Source organism: Amphiprion ocellaris, chromosome 18 (assembly GCF_022539595.1).
Source record: "Amphiprion ocellaris isolate individual 3 ecotype Okinawa chromosome 18, ASM2253959v1, whole genome shotgun sequence".
Classification (NCBI taxonomy): Eukaryota; Metazoa; Chordata; class Actinopteri; family Pomacentridae; genus Amphiprion; species Amphiprion ocellaris.
In genome coordinates, this window is record NC_072783.1 from 33,004,346 (window position 1) to 33,022,999 (window position 18,654).

The 18,654-nt window shown below is 43.5% G+C and overlaps 1 protein-coding gene across 7 annotated transcripts in view; it reads right to left on the reverse strand.

Moving 5' to 3' along the window:
* The window catches only part of usp54b (ubiquitin specific peptidase 54b), a 92,328-nt gene extending 76,270 nt beyond the window's left edge, over positions 1-16,058 (reverse strand). For 4 of the 7 annotated variants that reach the window (XR_008599507.1, XR_004848767.2, XR_002747158.3 and 1 more), the window contains exons 1-2: positions 15,924-16,058; positions 3,284-3,891 (exon numbers count right to left, since the gene is read on the reverse strand). Coding sequence is in view for 4 of the 7 variants with exons in the window: in XM_023287957.3 (XP_023143725.2) it covers positions 3,284-3,439 (156 nt within the window). In the remaining 3 variants the exon portion in view is untranslated. The other 3 variants (XM_055004643.1, XM_055004642.1, XM_023287959.3) reach the window with 3 other exon arrangements.
* Positions 16,059-18,654: the final 2,596 nt, after the last annotated feature.

Below are 18,654 nucleotides of genomic sequence, written 5' to 3' on the forward strand. Positions count from 1 at the left end.
CACACACACGCTGCTGTCTTGAGTGAAGTCATGTGTTTCTGCTTCATCACAGCCAGCACCTCCTTTAGCTATTTTATTTTCACCTGTGTTTACACACTGGAAAGTTGCTGAGCGTCTACATACACTTCACCTCAAACCACCTTTGCTTTTCTTCCCTTAAATTACACACATTTACCCACAACAAGCTGCTGCTCGTGCTTCTTCTGCTGCTGCTGAAGAAGCTACACAGCAGCTCCACTGCAGCAGCGGGAGGTTAACTTTCTGGCCCAAGGGTCCCTTTGGGGCAGGAGAGAGTATTTCACTTACTGTCAATGCACTGGTAGTAGAGCATTACACAGCAAGCAGAGCAGAATCTTCCTGCTAGAAAATAGCTGCTGCTGAATTGATAGTTGACTGGGATTTTTAGATTCACAATCACACAAAAAGTGCTGTATTTGTGACGCTTGTGGTGCACAATATGAATCATTTTCTGCTTTTTCTTGCATTTTCCACAGAAAAACAAGCAATTTTAAGATGCCAGCGTACGCCTTGGAGACTGTGATGAGCATGTTTCACTATTTAATATGTGGCATTTGCACATTTCTACATTTAATAATCCAAATGAACAAGATAACTTCTAAAAAAAAAATGACGTTTAGCTGCAGCTTTAGTGCCAATTTAGCAGGTCTGTCCTAAGCTACAACTTTGACACCTTATTGCTGACACACACAAGCAAATATGAGTACACACACACCAAATACACACACACATACACACACACACACTGAGTACTGCACTGTCAAATGCAGCTCAGTTCTTTAACACTCCCTCAGTTTATCCTCACTCATCTGTGTCCTGCTAAACATCCTCTGTGTGTGTGCATGTCTGAGCACATGTGTGTCCTTGAAGTGGCCCACTTCTCTCGATGCCACTTTGCGCGTCTTTGTCGAAGCAGCTTTTCTTCCTTTCACAAATACAACTTCACGTCCTTGACTTTGTCTTTTCATCTCTCCTTGCCTTCCTCTATCTCCCTTCCTCTCTCCTCATGAGCACCCGTTTCTTTTCTCCCCTTACCTTCCTGGACTCTTTAGTTCCTCTCTTCCTCCCAGCAGTGTCTCCTTTAGTCTTCTCCTCTGTCTTCTCATACTGTATACTCCTCATCCCTCTTTCTTCTCTTCTCCTCCTTCAGTAACTTTTCCTCTTTGCATCTATCGCTCCGATCTGCTCGACTCTCCCTGAGCGTCTGCCCCGTCGTCCTCCCTCTCTCCTCGGCTTACTCTGACCTCCCTTCTTCCTCTTTTCTCTCTCTCTCTTTCAAGCCAGTAGTCGAGAGGCATTTATGTGTGTGTAGGTATGTTTGTGCCAGCTGGAAGTCTTGGGAGGAGGGAAGAGAGTCTTTGTGTGTGTGTGTGTGTGTGTGTGTGTGTGTGTGTGTGTGTGTGTGTGTGTGTGTGTGTGTGTGTGTGTGTGTGTGTGTGTGTGTGTGTGTGTGTGTGTGTGTGTTTGAAGAGAGAAAGAAGATGCTGCAGCAGCAGCAGATGCAGCAGCAGCAGCAGCAGAAGAAGATGCAGCTGCAGCAGCAGTAGATGCAGCAGCAGCAGCAGCAGCAGCAGCAGCAGTGCAGTGTGTGAGCATCTCCACACACAGACTGGACGTCCACACTGAGGCCAGACGGCCGGCGCAGCCAAAGCCCGCCGAAACACACAAACGTCCATTAATATGGTGCTAAGCTCATCCCTGTCACGCTTTGATAGCAATTTACTGCAGTGTGAGGAACTGTAAGGGCAGGGGGGAGGGTTGTGAATTGTGTGTGCCTGAATATGAGTGTTTGCATTGTGCATTTAGTGCAAATCACTAAGATGTAGACACAAAACACATAGCAGTCTCAACATTAAGCAGTTTCTGGATGTTTTTTTCACATTTTCCACTGTACAATAAAGTCCTGCAACTCTATGGGAACTGCAACACAGTTATAAAGCCATAAATCATAAAAAAGGAAACATCAAAGTTAAACTACTTCAATTATTTTATCAAAACTTGTACACAATGTTTCCAAGTGGCAAGAAATCGTGACCGTACACACTACAAAAATGTTCCTGTTTTTAATTTGTTTCTATACTTGTCTCCTATCTGTTCTGTGTAAACACAGCCTGCAGTCCAACCTAATTCAGCTAAAAATTGCCTGAGTTTTTAATGTAGTGACTGTCGAGTCAGTCACAGTTTAACTGCGACCAACTGTTTATTTTTCTGAATTTTCAAATGAGGCACTGAGCATGGAGTGATTTTGATGAAGTATCACAATTTGAAGCTGAGATTTGGTTCTTTTTTCCCCAACAGAACTGCATGTCGCAGATGAGTAGTTCAAAAAACATTGTCAGGTTGATGATTTTTTTTCTGTTTTCACAGTTTCTGACTCTGACAAATGGTGTTTAACTTTTGGTGGAAAAAAATGAAACATGTCCTTCATACCTGCCAGTAGGTTTTAGGGTTTAGAGGGTTAAGCATTTGCAGTATTAAGTCAGAGCAACTTATTTTTGCCAGCAAACACATCATAAATCTCTTGTAGATTCAGTCATTAATATTTCACAAAAAAACCCAAACAAATTTGTCATAATAAAGTGCTAAAATTGTACCGTTCTGTCTCTAATAGCCAGTATTTTATGTATTTCACTCGGTACAGAGTGTTTTTTTATACAATAAAGAAGGTGTCTGGACAGTGACCTACTTTTTATCTTTTTTATGAGAGTGTTTACATTCATATGAGATCAAAGATATGAAAATTGCAGCCTTTTTTGAGTCTTAATGTTTCTGGAAAAAGTAAGCAGAAAAGTATACAAGTCCCAGTGACAGAAAGCTGAGTTAGGCCTTGTATTTTGTATTTTATGACTCACAGACAGCATTTACTGTGCCTTCTGCATCTGTACTGCAGCCCCACTATCAAGGCCTTTTTTAACCTGGGCTTCAGTAAGTGCAGAAAAAGTCTGGCCTCATAAAATTGTTCGAGTCTCCAAATACTGCAGATTTTAAATTCTTTATAGGTAAACAAACCTTCCAATAAAATCTTGAAGCCTTTGAATTAGAGTGTGTTACTTTTCTTATACTTACTATACTTTTTTCGCAAAAATTCTTCGGGTAAACAGACTCAACATAAAAAAATGACTGACCCAAGCTGATGGATTGAGATCAGGTGACCAACTTGTCCAGCCAAGACCACGACACAGTCCACAAAATCTCAGCGAAATGGAAAACATGTTAGTGCCCTAATGCTGTCTGATTGCGCTGAACGTGTGTTGATGCGACTGACCTGCAGAGCGCTGTTGAGGAAGCAGCTGTTCTGTCCCGGCTCGTTGCTCAGGCCTTTGCTGGGTGCGATGGAGGTCATGGTTCTCGGGGTCACCAGCCCCTGCACCCCGCCTGCCGCTCCACCACCCGACGCAAAGTAGTTCCTCTTCCACGACATCACTACCTGGACGCCCCTGTTTCCACGGCGAGGAGGAGGAGGGGCGGGGGGGCAGACCGAGCGACGGCCTCTATGTCACTCCCATGAGAGAGAATGAGGGAGAATGAGGGAAGGGCAGAGGAGGACGAGGAGGTGGAGGGAGGACGAGGAGAGAGGCGGCGGCCGTAGATTGGGAAGATGCGGTTTGTCTCGGAGGGGGATTTGGCAACCATACAATCCTCCCCCTCTCCAGCCGTGTTTTTACTTTAATATCTGTCCACGTGGAACAGCCAGTGGTTGGCTTTTTTGTTTTTCTGTTTTTAGCTCCTTGGATTTAGCAGTTTGTGTCTGAAGACATGACAGCGTTTCCAAAGCATCCTTTGGCAGATTCTGTCAGATAAAAGTGGATTAGACAGCACTGTTGCTCCCATGTGGGGACTCCTTCGATGCTTTCTTCTCTTCTTTCACTTTGCCTGCAACACACAAAGACCAACCTGTTAGGATTACAAACATGAAACAACGAGCAACAAAAACCTTTAGCTGGTTTATACCAACAGGTCCAACAGTGGTGCTAAAAGCCAAGAAAACCTACAAACAGCTTTTTGAGCTGTTAGCTTTATATTCTGCATGATATGCAGACATGACATGCCACCACCTGGTGGCCTAAAATCAACTGCTGCAGCTTTAAATGTAAACGTTTCATGTAAACCATCACATGAGCCACAACAACGTCAATGAGAATAACATTGCATCAGCGATATGACACAGGAAACGCTTAGAGAAATCTGTTATGTCATTTCGTAATCGCTACTTAGGGACATTATCTGCAGCTTTTGCCAGTTCAAGAACTACTATGCAGCTTCTGAACGTGTGTATGAGATGATTTAAAAAAAATAAAACCAGTCTGTGTGTGTTTGTCACCTTTGCGTGAGTACATGAAGTTGCATAACACCACAGGGCAGCAGCTAACAGATCCGCAGTGCCCCCTCCCCTCCCTCCCCTCCCTCCCCCTATAGTTTCCCCCACTTTTGGCAAGGCTCCTCGCCTGATTGCCGGGTTGCGTTACCGCCACAGCACCCCCGCTTGGCGAGAGGCCAGAGGGCGTGGATGATGCTGCGGGGAGCAGGTGAGCGGCGTGGGCTGTCGCTATGGTGATCGCCACATGGGATGGCATGGAGGTGGGGCGATGAGGGGGTGGGATGAAGGTACGGCGGGGATGGGGGGGACGTCGTGATGAGGATGGTGAGTGAAATGCATCAGAGCGAAAGTGGAAGGAAACATTATGCAACTGTGAGGCGGCAACATTGCAATGTCACTTCATGCACTTGTCACACAGTCCCACTGACAAATCTATCCATCTATCCATCTATCCATCTATCTATCTATCATGTATACATTCATCTGTTAACAAACAAATCCAAATTGCCAGAGGATTTATAAAGGGATTTGGCTGGCATGGCCCTGTGTGTCATTTTTCCTCCACAACACAGCATCCTGAGCTTCTGTCTCAGCATACAGTGTGCGTATGTGTGTGTGTGTGTGTGTGTGTGTGTGTGTGTGTGTGTGTGTGTGTGTGTGTGTGTGTGTGTGTGTGTGTGTGTGTGTGTGTGTGTGTGTGTTAGTGTCTCCCACTGAGCCTGTGTGGAGTGTGCGATCACACATCCTCTCTCCGACTGCACCCTACAGCCACACACACAACCGAGAATCGCTCTGGCAAACCCTCGCACAAGCGCTGTTTATGTGGCCCATGTATGTCTGTCTGTCTGTGTGTGTGTGTGTGTGTGCGCGTGTGTGTGTGTGTGTGTGTGTGTGTGTGTGTGTGTGTGTGTGTGTGTGTGTGTGTGTGTGTGTGTGTGTGTGTGTGTGTGCGTGTGTACCCGTGTGTGTCCCCACATCTTCGGCTAGTTCCCATGGAAATAGGCCAAGCAGCAGGCACGCGGGGGAAAAGCCGAACCATGTGATTTAACAGAGAGACACACACTGTGCTGCACTGGTTTGGGGGAAAAAGTGCACACAAACACGCATGCACTCGCACACGGCGCTGGCGAGTGGTGATGATTATGTGTATTGATGGTGGAGACTTCCTGGAAGCCAGAGTGAGTCAAGGCACAAGTCAATCAAACTCCCTGACCCTGCACTGGCAGCCATAAGGAGACGGGGAACCTGTGGATGCAGCGGAGACGCCGTTCACACATGGAGCAGACTTTCTACTTGTGGTGTGGAGGTGAGGACGCTGGTTGTACATTCAGACACTCAGTGTGTGTGAGAGTGTGTGTGGGCTGTGTGGCCTCGTCGTGGAAATCAGCAAGTCAGCTCTCGACTTCTTCAGCTGTCAAGTTCTGAGATCTCAGAGAAATTCGACACAGTTAAGGTGACTGGAATTAATAGAAGCTTCTGACTATGCTGCATAATCCACAGACGTCTGTGTCAACAGTTTCTAATGGATCTACTCTGTGCTTAAGAAATAATCAATGAAAACTATCGACTGCATGTGACTCACTTTCCCAAACTGTGAACGCAACAAATACAGCTCCATTAGCCCCCATTTTGTAGTGACGGAGAAAGATATTATCAGCAACCTACCATAAAACTGAACATATAAAACCAAATTCATGATTTATTTTTCTACTCCCATGGTTAAATGCTTCTTATGTATACAGTTTTTAGTCATTTTTGGTGGACCAACACTTTAATCTTTTGGGAAGCTCATCTTTGTTGGCCAGCATCACTCAAACCCACACAATTTAATTTTACATTTTATTTATGATTTACAGGTTCCTAAATTTACTAAAGAGATACAGATGTGAACCCCATAAAAGTCTGAAATGCAATGATGCCTTTAGTTTGACCTTTTATTTCAAAATATTGAGTTACTAGAAAAATGGAAATGAAAAATGTCTGTGATGCATGTATTAACTCGACTCTGATATATAGGGGATGCAGATTGTGGTGTTGTGTCATTAAAATGTGTTATACCGGCAATAATTTGTCCATCCTCTTCACATATATGGTTAAAAGGCAGAGCAAAAATTCAGAAGGCCTCCTTAAAATATAATGCCACTTAGCACAGCAGCACCTCAAACTATACCCTCAGTAGGATCACAAAGTTGACACACTATCATGAAAGGAGAAGTCTGAAGATATTAGAATGCAAATATACCGTTTATAGAGTGCCACTGCTGTCCACATGCTATTAAAACTCATCATGATGAACACAGACACTGGTCTTAATCATGAAGTAACCATTCTGCTGGCATAAACACTCAAACAAACACTCATGTTAGTCCAACCCTTAAAATAGTGCCAGACAAATTCACCAATTCGCTCCTGTTTTGGTGATGACTGAGTCAGCCCTCCTTGTGGTGCCAAAACAGCTCCGACCCAATGAGGAATAGTCACAAAACCTCTGAAGTTGTCCAAGCACTAAGACAGGCAACAGATCCTTTAAGTCCTGTAGATTGTGAGGCGGTGCCTATATGGATCAGGCTTGTTTTATTTTTTTAATCACATCTCACAGGTATTCAGTTGGATTAAGATCCGGGGAAACATCCTGAACTCTTTGTCATGTTCCTCAAACTCTTCCTGAAGAATGTTTGCACTGTAGCAGGGAGCATTATCCTCCTCAAAGACATCACTGCCTTCAGGGAATACTGCTGTCACGAAGGGATGTATGTGGTCTTTAGCAAAGGTGAGGTAGGTGGTACAAGTCACAATTACGTCCACATGAATGCAAGACCGAACATTTCCCAGAAGAGCATCGCCTATAGCATGACACTGCCTGCAATGACTCACCCTCTAACCACAGTACATTCTGCTGCTGTACTTTCTCCAGGTAAATGATCCACACATGATGTAAAGGAAAACATGATTCATCAGACCCGGTCACCTTCTTCCTTCGCTTTATGGTCCAGTTCTGTACTCAGGCTCTCATGTACAGGAGTCAGCGTGAACACTGACTGGTCTGCAGCTACACAGTAGTCTCATACACAGCAAGCTGTGAGGCTCTGTGTGTTCTGACACCTCTCTGTCACAGACAGGATTAAGGTTTTCAGCTATTTGTACAACAGCTCCTCTGTGGGATCAGACCACACAGGTCAGAATGTACTTCTCACACACATCAGTGAGCTTTGGGCACCCATTGACCCTGTGGCTGGTTCACCTGTTGTCTGTCTTGGACCATTTTTCATAGATATTAACCACTGCACAACCCCACATGACCTGCTTTTGGAGCGGCTCTGAACCTGTCATGTAGCTGGTACAATCTGATGCTTGTCAGAGTCACTGAGCTCCTTATGTTTGGTCACTTTAACTGCTCCCAACACTTCAGTTTCAAGAAGTGCCTGTTCACTTGTTGCCTTTTATAAACCACCACTTGACCGGTTGAATTACAACCAAATAATCACTGGTTTTAATGTTGTGGTAGCCTGACTAATCAGATGTAGACTTCCGGGTATAAGCCTGGCAAAGCCATCCAGTCTGTGTTTATTACAGGAAACAACAACAACAAAAACCTCCACACAGCAACCCATAATACAGAATTTTTTAAGTTTTGCTGAGGATTTGGATCATGTAGCAAGGTAGTCCTGCTAGTTTTCTTTCCTGTGAATTAGCAATTTTAATCACAGTTCTTATTTGACTATGTGGAAAAGAGTTTCCCCCAACACTTGCATTGCTCCGCCTAATATGTTTGATTGGTTTAAAGAAATACAAACAACCCAGAGCATTTTCTCAACTGTAGCAGAATGACAAAGTGCAGTCAGACCATTCTGTAATGTAGAATGGTCTGACTAAGCAAGACTAGTCTGTCTGTAACCATTGTCTATGTGACTAGTGGATTCAACCTAAACTTAAGTTTGTTGAACTTAGTTAAAATAGTTAATTTAACTCAACTATTTTACACTTTCACAAGACTTTGAACTAGTTAATCTACCAAAGTGCAGTTAATTTGCATTATTCGTTTGTAGAATAGGCTGACTAAGTGATACTAATGTTGTGGCTGACTCGTTATTAAAGATCTCCATCATGTTAAAAAAAAAACGAAAAAATAATGGGATTCCGGCACTGATAGGATATGAAAGTCTTGAGTGACATTGTTGTTTCTGGTCTTATCAGTACAATATTTCCAACCTTGTGCTGAATACATTAACAAAACTCTATTATACAGAAGTGCTCCATAAGATTATACTGAATTTACAAGAATTTCTCTTTTCTGGTCAGTCGTTGAGCGAGAACAAGTGTCTAACGGTTTCAGCAAATCTTTGGAACAACCAGATACAAAATGTATGCAGCATATGATGCCAAATGATGTTGGAAAATGTTGAATTTGCTTCTAAAACTACTTGAGAAAACCTAGTTGGGTTCAGAGGAGTTACAGCTACATTAGAGTGGAACTTTAAAGGGACGGGTTTGGTTTCTAAAATGGTCTTTTTCAGTTTGTATGTGAATGAATGAGTGCATCAGTGTGGCAGCAGATGATTACTTGTGGATTGATAGAAGCCATCGAGGGCACAGCTGGGAGCACTGAGGACAGACAGCTGTTTCTATGGTTCCATGCTGCCAGTCTTGCTTTTAAAACAACTATTACTGCCACTGGTGTTTTAACCCTACAAATATCCTGTTGTGGTACCATCACATTGTTGATGTTGCTCTTCCCTCAAACCTGCCTTTCCTCTGCTTCACTTTCTCAGTTTTTTCCTCTTTCATACCGTTTCCCATCCCATCTTTTCATCATAAAGCTCCGCTTTCCTCTTCTCTCGTCTGTTCTTGTTCTCTCACTCTCCTTCCAATTTCCCAACTTTTCCTGAGCTCATCAAGTGGCATGCAGAAGATTTGCAGAAGTTTATCTAAGGACAGAATCTGAAGGATGGCTCGATGCCTGGCTGATCTCCGATGCACTGTGATGCCGCGTCTCTGATCCACATCGCTGCAATTAATGTTAACATCCTGAGAAAAACATCCCTGCACATCCATCTGTCATTCTGCCACTCCATCAAATCAACACATGACACTTGGATGAAGCGTTTCCGTCATTTTCCCCTCCTAATCCAAGCTGCATTCCTTATTGTTGCCGGACATTTACACTTTTTCTTCAACTCTGACGTTTCTTTCCATCTGTGCTTTGGACAGAACTTGATAATGCTCATTTTATTTGAGATTGGTTACAGTGTGGGACAATTTCACTGTGGTTTGAACTGGAACTGCTGGGTTTCCATCCAAATATGTAAAGTATGATGCATCAACTAGGAAAAGCTGAACAGAAAGAAGTTTTCTCCATTTTATACTCACCTAAATTGGATTTTTTTTCCAAATCAAGAAAGATTGATTGTTATTATAATTATTCAATAGGTCAGAATGGGAATACTGGGCCACACATTTCTCCAAAATAGTGGATTCCAAACTTTTATGATCCTTTTCTGTGAAGTGAAGCTGCTTCTAACTTCAACCCATCATCTAAGATGGCATATGTGTATGAGTTACGAGTCCACAGACTGATGTTTTCAGTTTGTTTGTGCTTTATAAAGATTTTAAAGGCCTGTAAAAGTAAAACTCTTCAGCATTTCAAAGTAAAAAGGCAATTAGTTAAAGGCAAGAAAACACTGCATGTTCCCATTTAGTTTTTCTTGATTTATTGAGCAACTTCTCAGGTGAAGAAACACTATTCTGCTCAAAACTGAACATCTCAGGCATGTTAAATTGTGCTCCATCTCATTTCTAAAACCATGGGCATTAATATAGTGCTATTACCACCATTCTTCTGGTTTCAGGCTTTCCAGATTTTGAAACCTGGTTGCAGGGATTTGCTCCCATTCAGCTACAAGAGCATTAGAGAGGTCGGCAACCGTTGGCCAACGAAGCCTGGATCACAGCCATATCAAAGGATGGGGCCAAGGTCGGGCTTGTGCAGCGTGGTTTGGTTCCTCCACACCAAACTAGGAAAACCAGACCTTACTTTGTGAATGGGGTATTTTCATGCTAAAGCAGGAAAGTGCTTATTCCAAACTGTTGTCACAACGTTGCAGGCATACTGTTTAAATAGTGAAACACTTGTTGGTTGTCAACAATCAAACTTAGTCCATTGGTGAGCTGTGATCGAATTCAGCCAGTTTCACAAAAAAGTGTTGGTCCACAGCACAAAATGCATTGTTTTCACAATAAAGGCTGTAAAATTGTGAGATGAGTATGTTTCTCAGGGGTTATTTTTCGCCTTAGTAATGTAGAAAACAACTGGAGCTTTGTGTTTAGCGTTCTCATGGATATACTTTCACCAGAACTAGTCCTGGGAAATAAAACCATAGCAATAGGTGCCAGCAATCGACACCTCATTGTTAGCAGTATGGAAATTGTTTAGCAAAATGTTTGATAGTTACGATTTGTGTTGGATGCAAATAGCCATGGAAGTACATGACAAAAACTTCATGTGACTGATTGCTTCCTGTCTGATTCTTTAACAGTCTATATAATGGAGCCCCTTCACCCTCCGTCACTCTTGGGAAGTGCAGATCTCCTGAGGTGCACTAGTCCACGGCCACCTCGGCTTCTCTGCACTTTGGATTGGACCCACAAACCGGCCCTGGTGCTGGCTGTAGATGATGGGGACCAGTGGTTGCCTTAGTAAGATGAGCTTTGTGGTCTAAAACCACCTACAAAGCCCTGTGTCCTCCACCACCGTCATGTAAGTGACGTATTCCAGACAGCTGCACTGGAAACTGATGGACTTGACGTAAAAGTCCACATGGAGGTCAGTGCAGGTTACTGGTCCAGAGGTATCCAGTCACTTCCAGCAACTCAGAGCCTTAACCTCTGCTATACACCTCTGGGTTTTACTTTATGTGTTATTTAATATGTATCCAGGTAAGACTGTTCTTTTTTTTTATCCATGTAAATTTTATTTGTGTGTTTCATTGTTGTGTTAACGTTTACCACTTAATGAATTGGCTAAATTACAATGATCGATAATCATAAATATCAGCTCAAATTAGACTTTTTATTGTGTTAATTTTTCAGCTATGTCACTCATCTCTTACTGAAACCATGATTACTTAACAGAGTAGTTTGGCAGCATAAACAAAAGCTAAAAGCGACGGAACACATCACAAAGCAATTGTCCAACACGAGGACGGAAGCCAAGCCTCCTGGGTGAGAGTCCTGTACTTTAATGCCACTGCCACCTACTGTTTTCCGGACTTTGTGGCTCTTTTGATGTGGAACACCACAAAAAACTTGTGAGTCACTCGATGTGAAAATTGCAGGTCTCATGATGTGGAAACGGAGCCATAAAACATGGACCGACGTAGTTACTTTACATTTTGACGTGAGACTGCCTCCAAAGATAGAGTTGCCGAGTTTTGAAGCAACAAATTTGGAAGCCCGTCAAAATACTTGGAAATCTGTCCACCTGCAATTCCATGAGAACTGGAAAAGCTCCATCTGCAGAGGAAGACTGAGCGATACTTCTGAAAACTCCAGAACAATCAGCTACTAAATGGACCTTATGGTGAGACTGTTCTGCCAGCTGCTGTATCTACAGACAAGAATGAACTTTCAAGCTTCTGCTGTATCATTTAAAATATCCCTTCATCGTCACCAAGGTGCCAGGTCCAAGGTACAAAAAAATATGTCTACACTTCCTTCTGGCTTTGTAGAGTTTGTCTAACCTCACCAGAAGGTCACACACTGTTTTGTTTTCATCCTCATCAACAGCAGTTCAGAGGATCAGCATCTTGCCCACTTCTCATTAGTCTAATTCACCCATTTGTTTCCCATTTTATGATCCTGTTTATTCCCGCCAGCTGTGAGGAATGCATTCCACAATTCAAAAACTGACCTCAGCATTGGATGAAAGTAAAACCACTGCTAATGAGACCATTTTGGAATTCTGAATTTACTGTCGCTTTCTCTCCAACGGCTGTGGGTTCAGCGTGGCTTCGGTGACAGTGACGCCAGTGTCAAGCAAACCGAACAAAGAGCTGATACTGTCCCCAAGGACAATAGCCTGTCTCTCACGCTGTCTCCCTCCCGCTCATGGAAACATAAAAGCGAGAAGTATATTTATATAACCCCCGTGAAAGAAAAGAAGGCTTGATCTTTCACAAACTCTGCGTTTCTCAGTTTTTTTGTCTCCTTTTGGCTGCACTTTCTTCTCTCCCTCCCATTCACTTCACTCCATCTCTCACTTTCTTCCACTGACCTCTATTTTCCATTCACTCCCTCTACTCATTCCCCCATTCATCTCTGTCTCTTTGCTTTCAGTTTCCGAAAAAACTTCACATGCATGTGCTCACATACGCACAGTGGTTTCCCTGTAACTGGGTTATGTGTAACTTCAAATAGCCCTGGTTGACAATAGGGGGAGCCCAGAGTTCATCCTCCCCTCTGCGCGGCTCTTCCTCCCCCTCTTTTCCATTTACAATCTATAGAGAACTTACATACGTGATGTCCATGCATGTGTGAGAACATACAGTAGCTACACGTGCAGCTGCATGTGTGAGCTGACCGGGATCGCTTCTCTCTCTGGTTTTTTTGGGTTTTTTTTGGGCAAGCTTCAAGGTCATTTCCCCGCTCAGACTCTGTAACATTAAAGTATACTACATGTGAGAGGATGTGCGTAACGGTCTGCATGCTCACAAACACGCTCACGTGCGCGCCCTAACCTAGATGCAACCCATTATAACCGTGGCACATGTGCACAGCCGATCCTATTAGTGGAAAATATAAAGAGGGGCGAATATTTGCTTAATATTTAGGCTATTACATAACCACCCTTATTTACCATGCATGCTGGGAATCATGTGAGGTTTCTACAGTTTAGGTCAGAGTAGAGAGTGAGAGGAGAGGAGGAGGAGAAATGGGGTTTTGGGGTGATGAAGGGAAGGGAAGGGAAGGAAAGGAAAGGAAAGGAAAGGAAAGGAAAGGAAAGGAAAGGAAAGGAAAGGAAAGGAAAGGAAAGGAAAGGAAAGGAAAGGAAAGGAATAAGAAAAGGGGGAGAGAAGGGAAGGAGGTGGAGAAAGATATAACAGAAAAGAAAATGAAATGGGAAAGAGGAAAAAATGAGAGGAGACAAAAGGAAATGAAAAAAGAAAAGGAAACAAAACAATAAGAAAGGAAAGGACAAGAAAGGAAAGGAAAGAATAGGAAAGGAAAGAAAGGGAAAGAAAAGAAAAGGAAAGGAAAGGACAGAAAAGGACAAGAAAATAAAAGAAAGGACAGAACAGAAAAGTAAAAGAAAGCAAAATAACATGAAAGCGAAAGGAAGGGAAAGAAAAGGAAAAGATACAAAAGGACAGAAAAATAAAGGAAAAGAAAAGAAAGGACAGAACAGAAAAGGAAAGAAAGGGAAATCACAAGAGAAAAGGAAAGGAAAGGAAAGAATGATCAGAAGGAGGTAAGGATTACAAAAGGGAAAAAACAGGAGAAAGAGAGCAGGAGATCAGAAAATAGGGAAGGAAAGTAGGGAAAGGAAAGATGAGAAAGTCAAGGAAATAAGCAGGAAGAGGCAAAGAAATTAGTGGGAAAACAAGAGGAACGGGGAACTTGGAAAGGAGGAAGAAAGAAAGCAAAGAGGAGGGAGGGAGGGAAAGGAGGGAAAGAGGATGAGAGGAGGAATAAGTGGGATATTAGATTGAATAAACAACCACATGTCAAAGAGGATCAGTTATGGAGAAAAAGAGAGGAAGAAAGGAGAAGGAAGAAAGCACTCCGATGGATGGTAAAGGTCACAGGAGGCGTGCAGCGTGCCTTTTCTTCCCTCTCCTCCGTCTTCATCCTCCGTTTAATCTGCTCCTCCTTATACCTCAACCCTGCCATAATCCCGCACATGTGGACCCAACAGCAGCCACCGAGGCAGAAACACTTCCACCCAACTGTCAACAATATGTAAAAGCCTGGAGGGGTGGACATGAGCCGGGGTCACACATCTAGAGAGGAACGCTGGGAGGATTTCAACCCAATTAGTGAACTGAACAGACAAAAACGTTTCACCACATGACCGCTTGGATTCAAAACATTCCAGTAGAAACAACGCCCAAGAAAAGCAACCTAAAAACAGACGCCAAGACCAAAAGTTAAATCCTGAGATCTTCATCCTTGGCTCTGAGGATGTTCATGTCACGTGTCAAGTTGCCATCATAGCGCCACGCGACATCCCATAAATCGCACTGATTGGTTTGAGTATTTAAATAATGCCAGTGGGCTCCAAGAAGACCTTTCTGGCAGGGACTCCACTCAGGCTGAGGGCAAACTTAGCAAAGTTATCTTCCTATACGTTCCTGTTTGTAAATATAAAAGCATGTGTGGCCCCTGTTTGCACCAAAGCTACAGTAGGAGATCACAAACATGTAAAAACCATCATATATAAGAACATTTCATGCCAAATAAGGAGCAAAAGCTGCTGTTTTTGAACTCAAACAGGCTCACACATCCATGCACAAGCTTTTATTAACCTCAGAGGCTACAAGTGCTGCCTTCAGAGTGTTTCATCTCCAAAGGAAAGTAAAATTGATGAGAACTTAAATGTCAAGGCGACATTTCAGCTCAGGTGAAGGTGTGCACCACCCAGCCACCTTTCCATCTCCCACGTGGAGATAAAACCCTGCCAGGTTAATTAAGGGGTTAAAGGTTGGGATCACTACAAGTCAATGCAAGGTCCCAACAAACTGCATTTTTTTTTGTTCCTCCTTAATGATGTGGACTTTGGGAGAAATGGAGATGGGGGGGTGGATGGATGGGCAGCATTCACGTGTTTATGCGCAGCAGAAGGCTGTGTCACCGTCTCTATAATGTGACTGTGCTGTAGGCTGCCGGTGATGCGGGCCAAAGTCATCAATCACGCGGATCGAAACCGCAACATTAAATCACTGGAGGCCCCCCGGGAGCGATGACAGCCGAGCGTGAATCCGCCTCGGTAAAAAGGCTGCGGTCTCTCGGTTCCATCCATCAACAAGTCCCCACAGTCTACCAAACACCGGCGAGGAGGGGGTGAAAAAGGGGAAGCATGCACGCAGCACCGAACAGGAAGGAAGCTGTAGTGGCGTGCACCTGAACGGATACACCTGTGAGCGTGGAGAAAACGCGCTACTGGATGTCTGAGTGGATCTAAAGCAGCTGCGTAAAAGGAGAATTAAAGAGCAGTTGATGGAATCATAAAACGATCCTTCCCCTGCTGCTGATGAAGAGTCATGATGATGGAGAAGAAAAAAGACAGCCATCCTCTGAGACTGTCACATCTGGAGGGATCACATCTGGCCGCCCCCTCTTTAACACGCGCGCGCACACACACACACACACACACACACACACACACACACACACACACACACACACACACACACACACACACACACACACACACACAAGCGTAAAAGGCTAAAGACACACACACACACCCACTCTGTCCGGTGCGGTCACATGCGCGTCCACCCGGTCTCTCCAGCCGCCGCGATGGAGCCCCGTGCACTGCGTGGCGTGCAGGTTTGTTGTTGTTGTAGTTTTTTGTTTTTGTGTAACTCACCCCAGCCGCTGTCGCCGCCAGTCTCCTTCCGATCGCGTGCCCTACCGTGTGATTTAACGGGGAGAGAGGGCGAGCCGTGGGCGAATCCAGCCCCCACCAGCGCCATCCAGCGCTGCGGTCGCCGCTCTCGCGATACCTTTGCCATCTCCTCCAAGCTCGAGAGTGTGACGTAGCGTTATGTTTTTAAACCAGGGGTGGTTTGTTCGGCCCGATGCCGCCGCCTTCTGGGCGACACGGTGCGTAAAAGGCCGGTTTGGTGATGTCATCTGGTAGCTGTTGGCCTTAACCTTTACGCACGAACATCTCTCTCCTTCACTCGTGTGTTTCTGCGTTCCTCTCAAATGTAACCTGCTGGCAGCGGCGTGCAGAGGACATCTGTTTGGTTTCTGTAAGTGGAGACCTGCCAGCGCCAGTTTACAGCCACTAACAGGGATTATTCATAGAGCAGGTGAGAGGTCGTGGGGACACCGTTTAGTTTGGCAGAGAAGGTGTGCAGGAGAGGGGGGAAAAAAAGTGTCAGTGAAGCGAAGTTTTTCAAGAGCATGTGCAATTGTTTAATGACTTTGAAGGTGAACTTTGTTTACTGGATCGTGACTGGCATCTTGGTCACCGCAGGGCCGGCACAACAATGTTCAAGGGCAGGCGGAGTTTGGCCCCCCAGAGGATTCCCCCCTGAACACAAATATAAACACAGCATGTAGTATTTTATTAGGTTCTATCAATTCTTTGGGTCCTTCCATCTACAATCATGGCTTTTTTTAGAGCGATTTCTGCCTGGCTATCTCTGATTTGCCTAATTTTGTTATTATCATAAACTATGGATATGAATAAAGATATTTAGGAATGTTAGACAGATATACTAAAATATTTTCCTGAGATAAAATTTTAATAAAAATTGCCCGTAGACCCATTTTCAGCACATTATTTCAGGCGTTGAAATATGTCTAAACAGCAATATCTCAGAAACTATTAAAGATAAAAGCCTGAAATGTTCACCATTATTTCTCATCATGCCTTTGATTCTGATTCTTGAATATTCTAGTAGTAAATCCAATAGACTCTGCTTACAGGTGAGTTGAAATATGAAAAAAAAAAAGCTACCATAAAAAGTCCCATCTTTGACCACACATAAGTCAACTAGTGATATTTTCTAAATCACATGCAGTTACATGTCACTATAATTAAAAAATAATATTGCAGATTCTGAATCAACAGCATGATGAGACAGAACAGTGAAAATCTCAGGCTGTTTTTAAAAAAAAAAAATTCCTGAAATACTGTCAATCAAACATAGACTCACATTTCAGTGTGCCAAAAAATGTGCTGAAACTGGGTGGATGGGCAGTTTGTGACTCCGCCAAGAAATGTGGTGGAGTTATGTGATGTTCGGTGTACGTTTGTCCTTCTGTTAATCTGTGAATCTGTCTGTGGGCAACATTCCTCAAAAACGTACCAACAGATTTGGATGAAATTTCCAGGGAAGGTCAGAAATGACACAAGGACCAAGTGATTAGATTTTGGCAGTGATGCAGCTTATAGTCTAGATCCACCGATTGGGTAAAGATTTCTGTTTCATTGCCAGATAGCAGCACGGCGTCACTGTAACCATGACAACAAGTGAACACTGCGTCAGCTGATTGTGATCTTACTACAAATGGACTTATTTGGGACTTATTGGGACTTACCTGTCAGACATGATACAGCTGAGCAGCCTTGGTGGAGTACTGCTCTCGGAGTGCTTTTCTTGTTTGTTTTTTTAATGATCCAGAATGTTTTTGATATATTAAGGTAAAACTTTACAGGTAACATTTTAAGTATCCATAATTCATGATAAAAACAATTCAAACTAACCACAGATGGTCGAACAGAAGTCCCTGATGACTTGATACTGGATTTGAATGAGCTTTTATTAACACATGGCATCTCTACAACAGAACGGATGTCATGAAACTACCAAGTCCACACATTATTGGAAGCAAGAATAGGCTAATCAAGAGAGTGCAACACATCTGCGATGCATACAGCTAATTTCAGACGGAACGCTTGGCCAGATTTCATCGTTTATTTCAGAATGACATGCATTTGAGTTTGGTTGGGCTCTGGAACAATCTGTGACAGCATGACGCAGACAGTTCCTTTTATTTAAATGAATAATGTATAAACAAGAACTCAACTTTAACCAACCAACAAAATCCATTTGTTATTGTTGTAGAATGCCATTATGACTCCTGTGTTTGTCTACAGTCCAACAAAATATGACAAACAACCATTCCCTTGTTTCTTTACTTCCTAAGTGGGTATGTCTCTGAATGAGCTGAACAAGTGTGCAGCCTGTGGCCATGTTAGACAGAGATGTGCTTGTCTTTTCCTGTAAGAGAAGCAGCAGTTGCAGATTCTGAAACAGCTACAACCAAGAGTGTTACAGCCATGGTAGATTTAACAGTCTGTGGAGGATTTTCAGCTGAATTATACATTATGGGGACGTGCAAGGTTACATTAACTTGTTAAATGGGTACAATATGGATCTTTTAAAGGAGGAGGATGGGGAAAAGATTTGCAGATCTGTAGAGGCTGGTGTGAGAGTGATTTCGTGAGCACAGAGACAGAAGAAACGCTGCTGCGGTTATAAAGCATTTCGTGGGTGGACTGAAACCGTGAGTGACTGGACAGAAAGGGGACTCCTGAGTGTCTGAACTACCGCAAAGCTGCTTGTAGAATGGTATAAAAACTT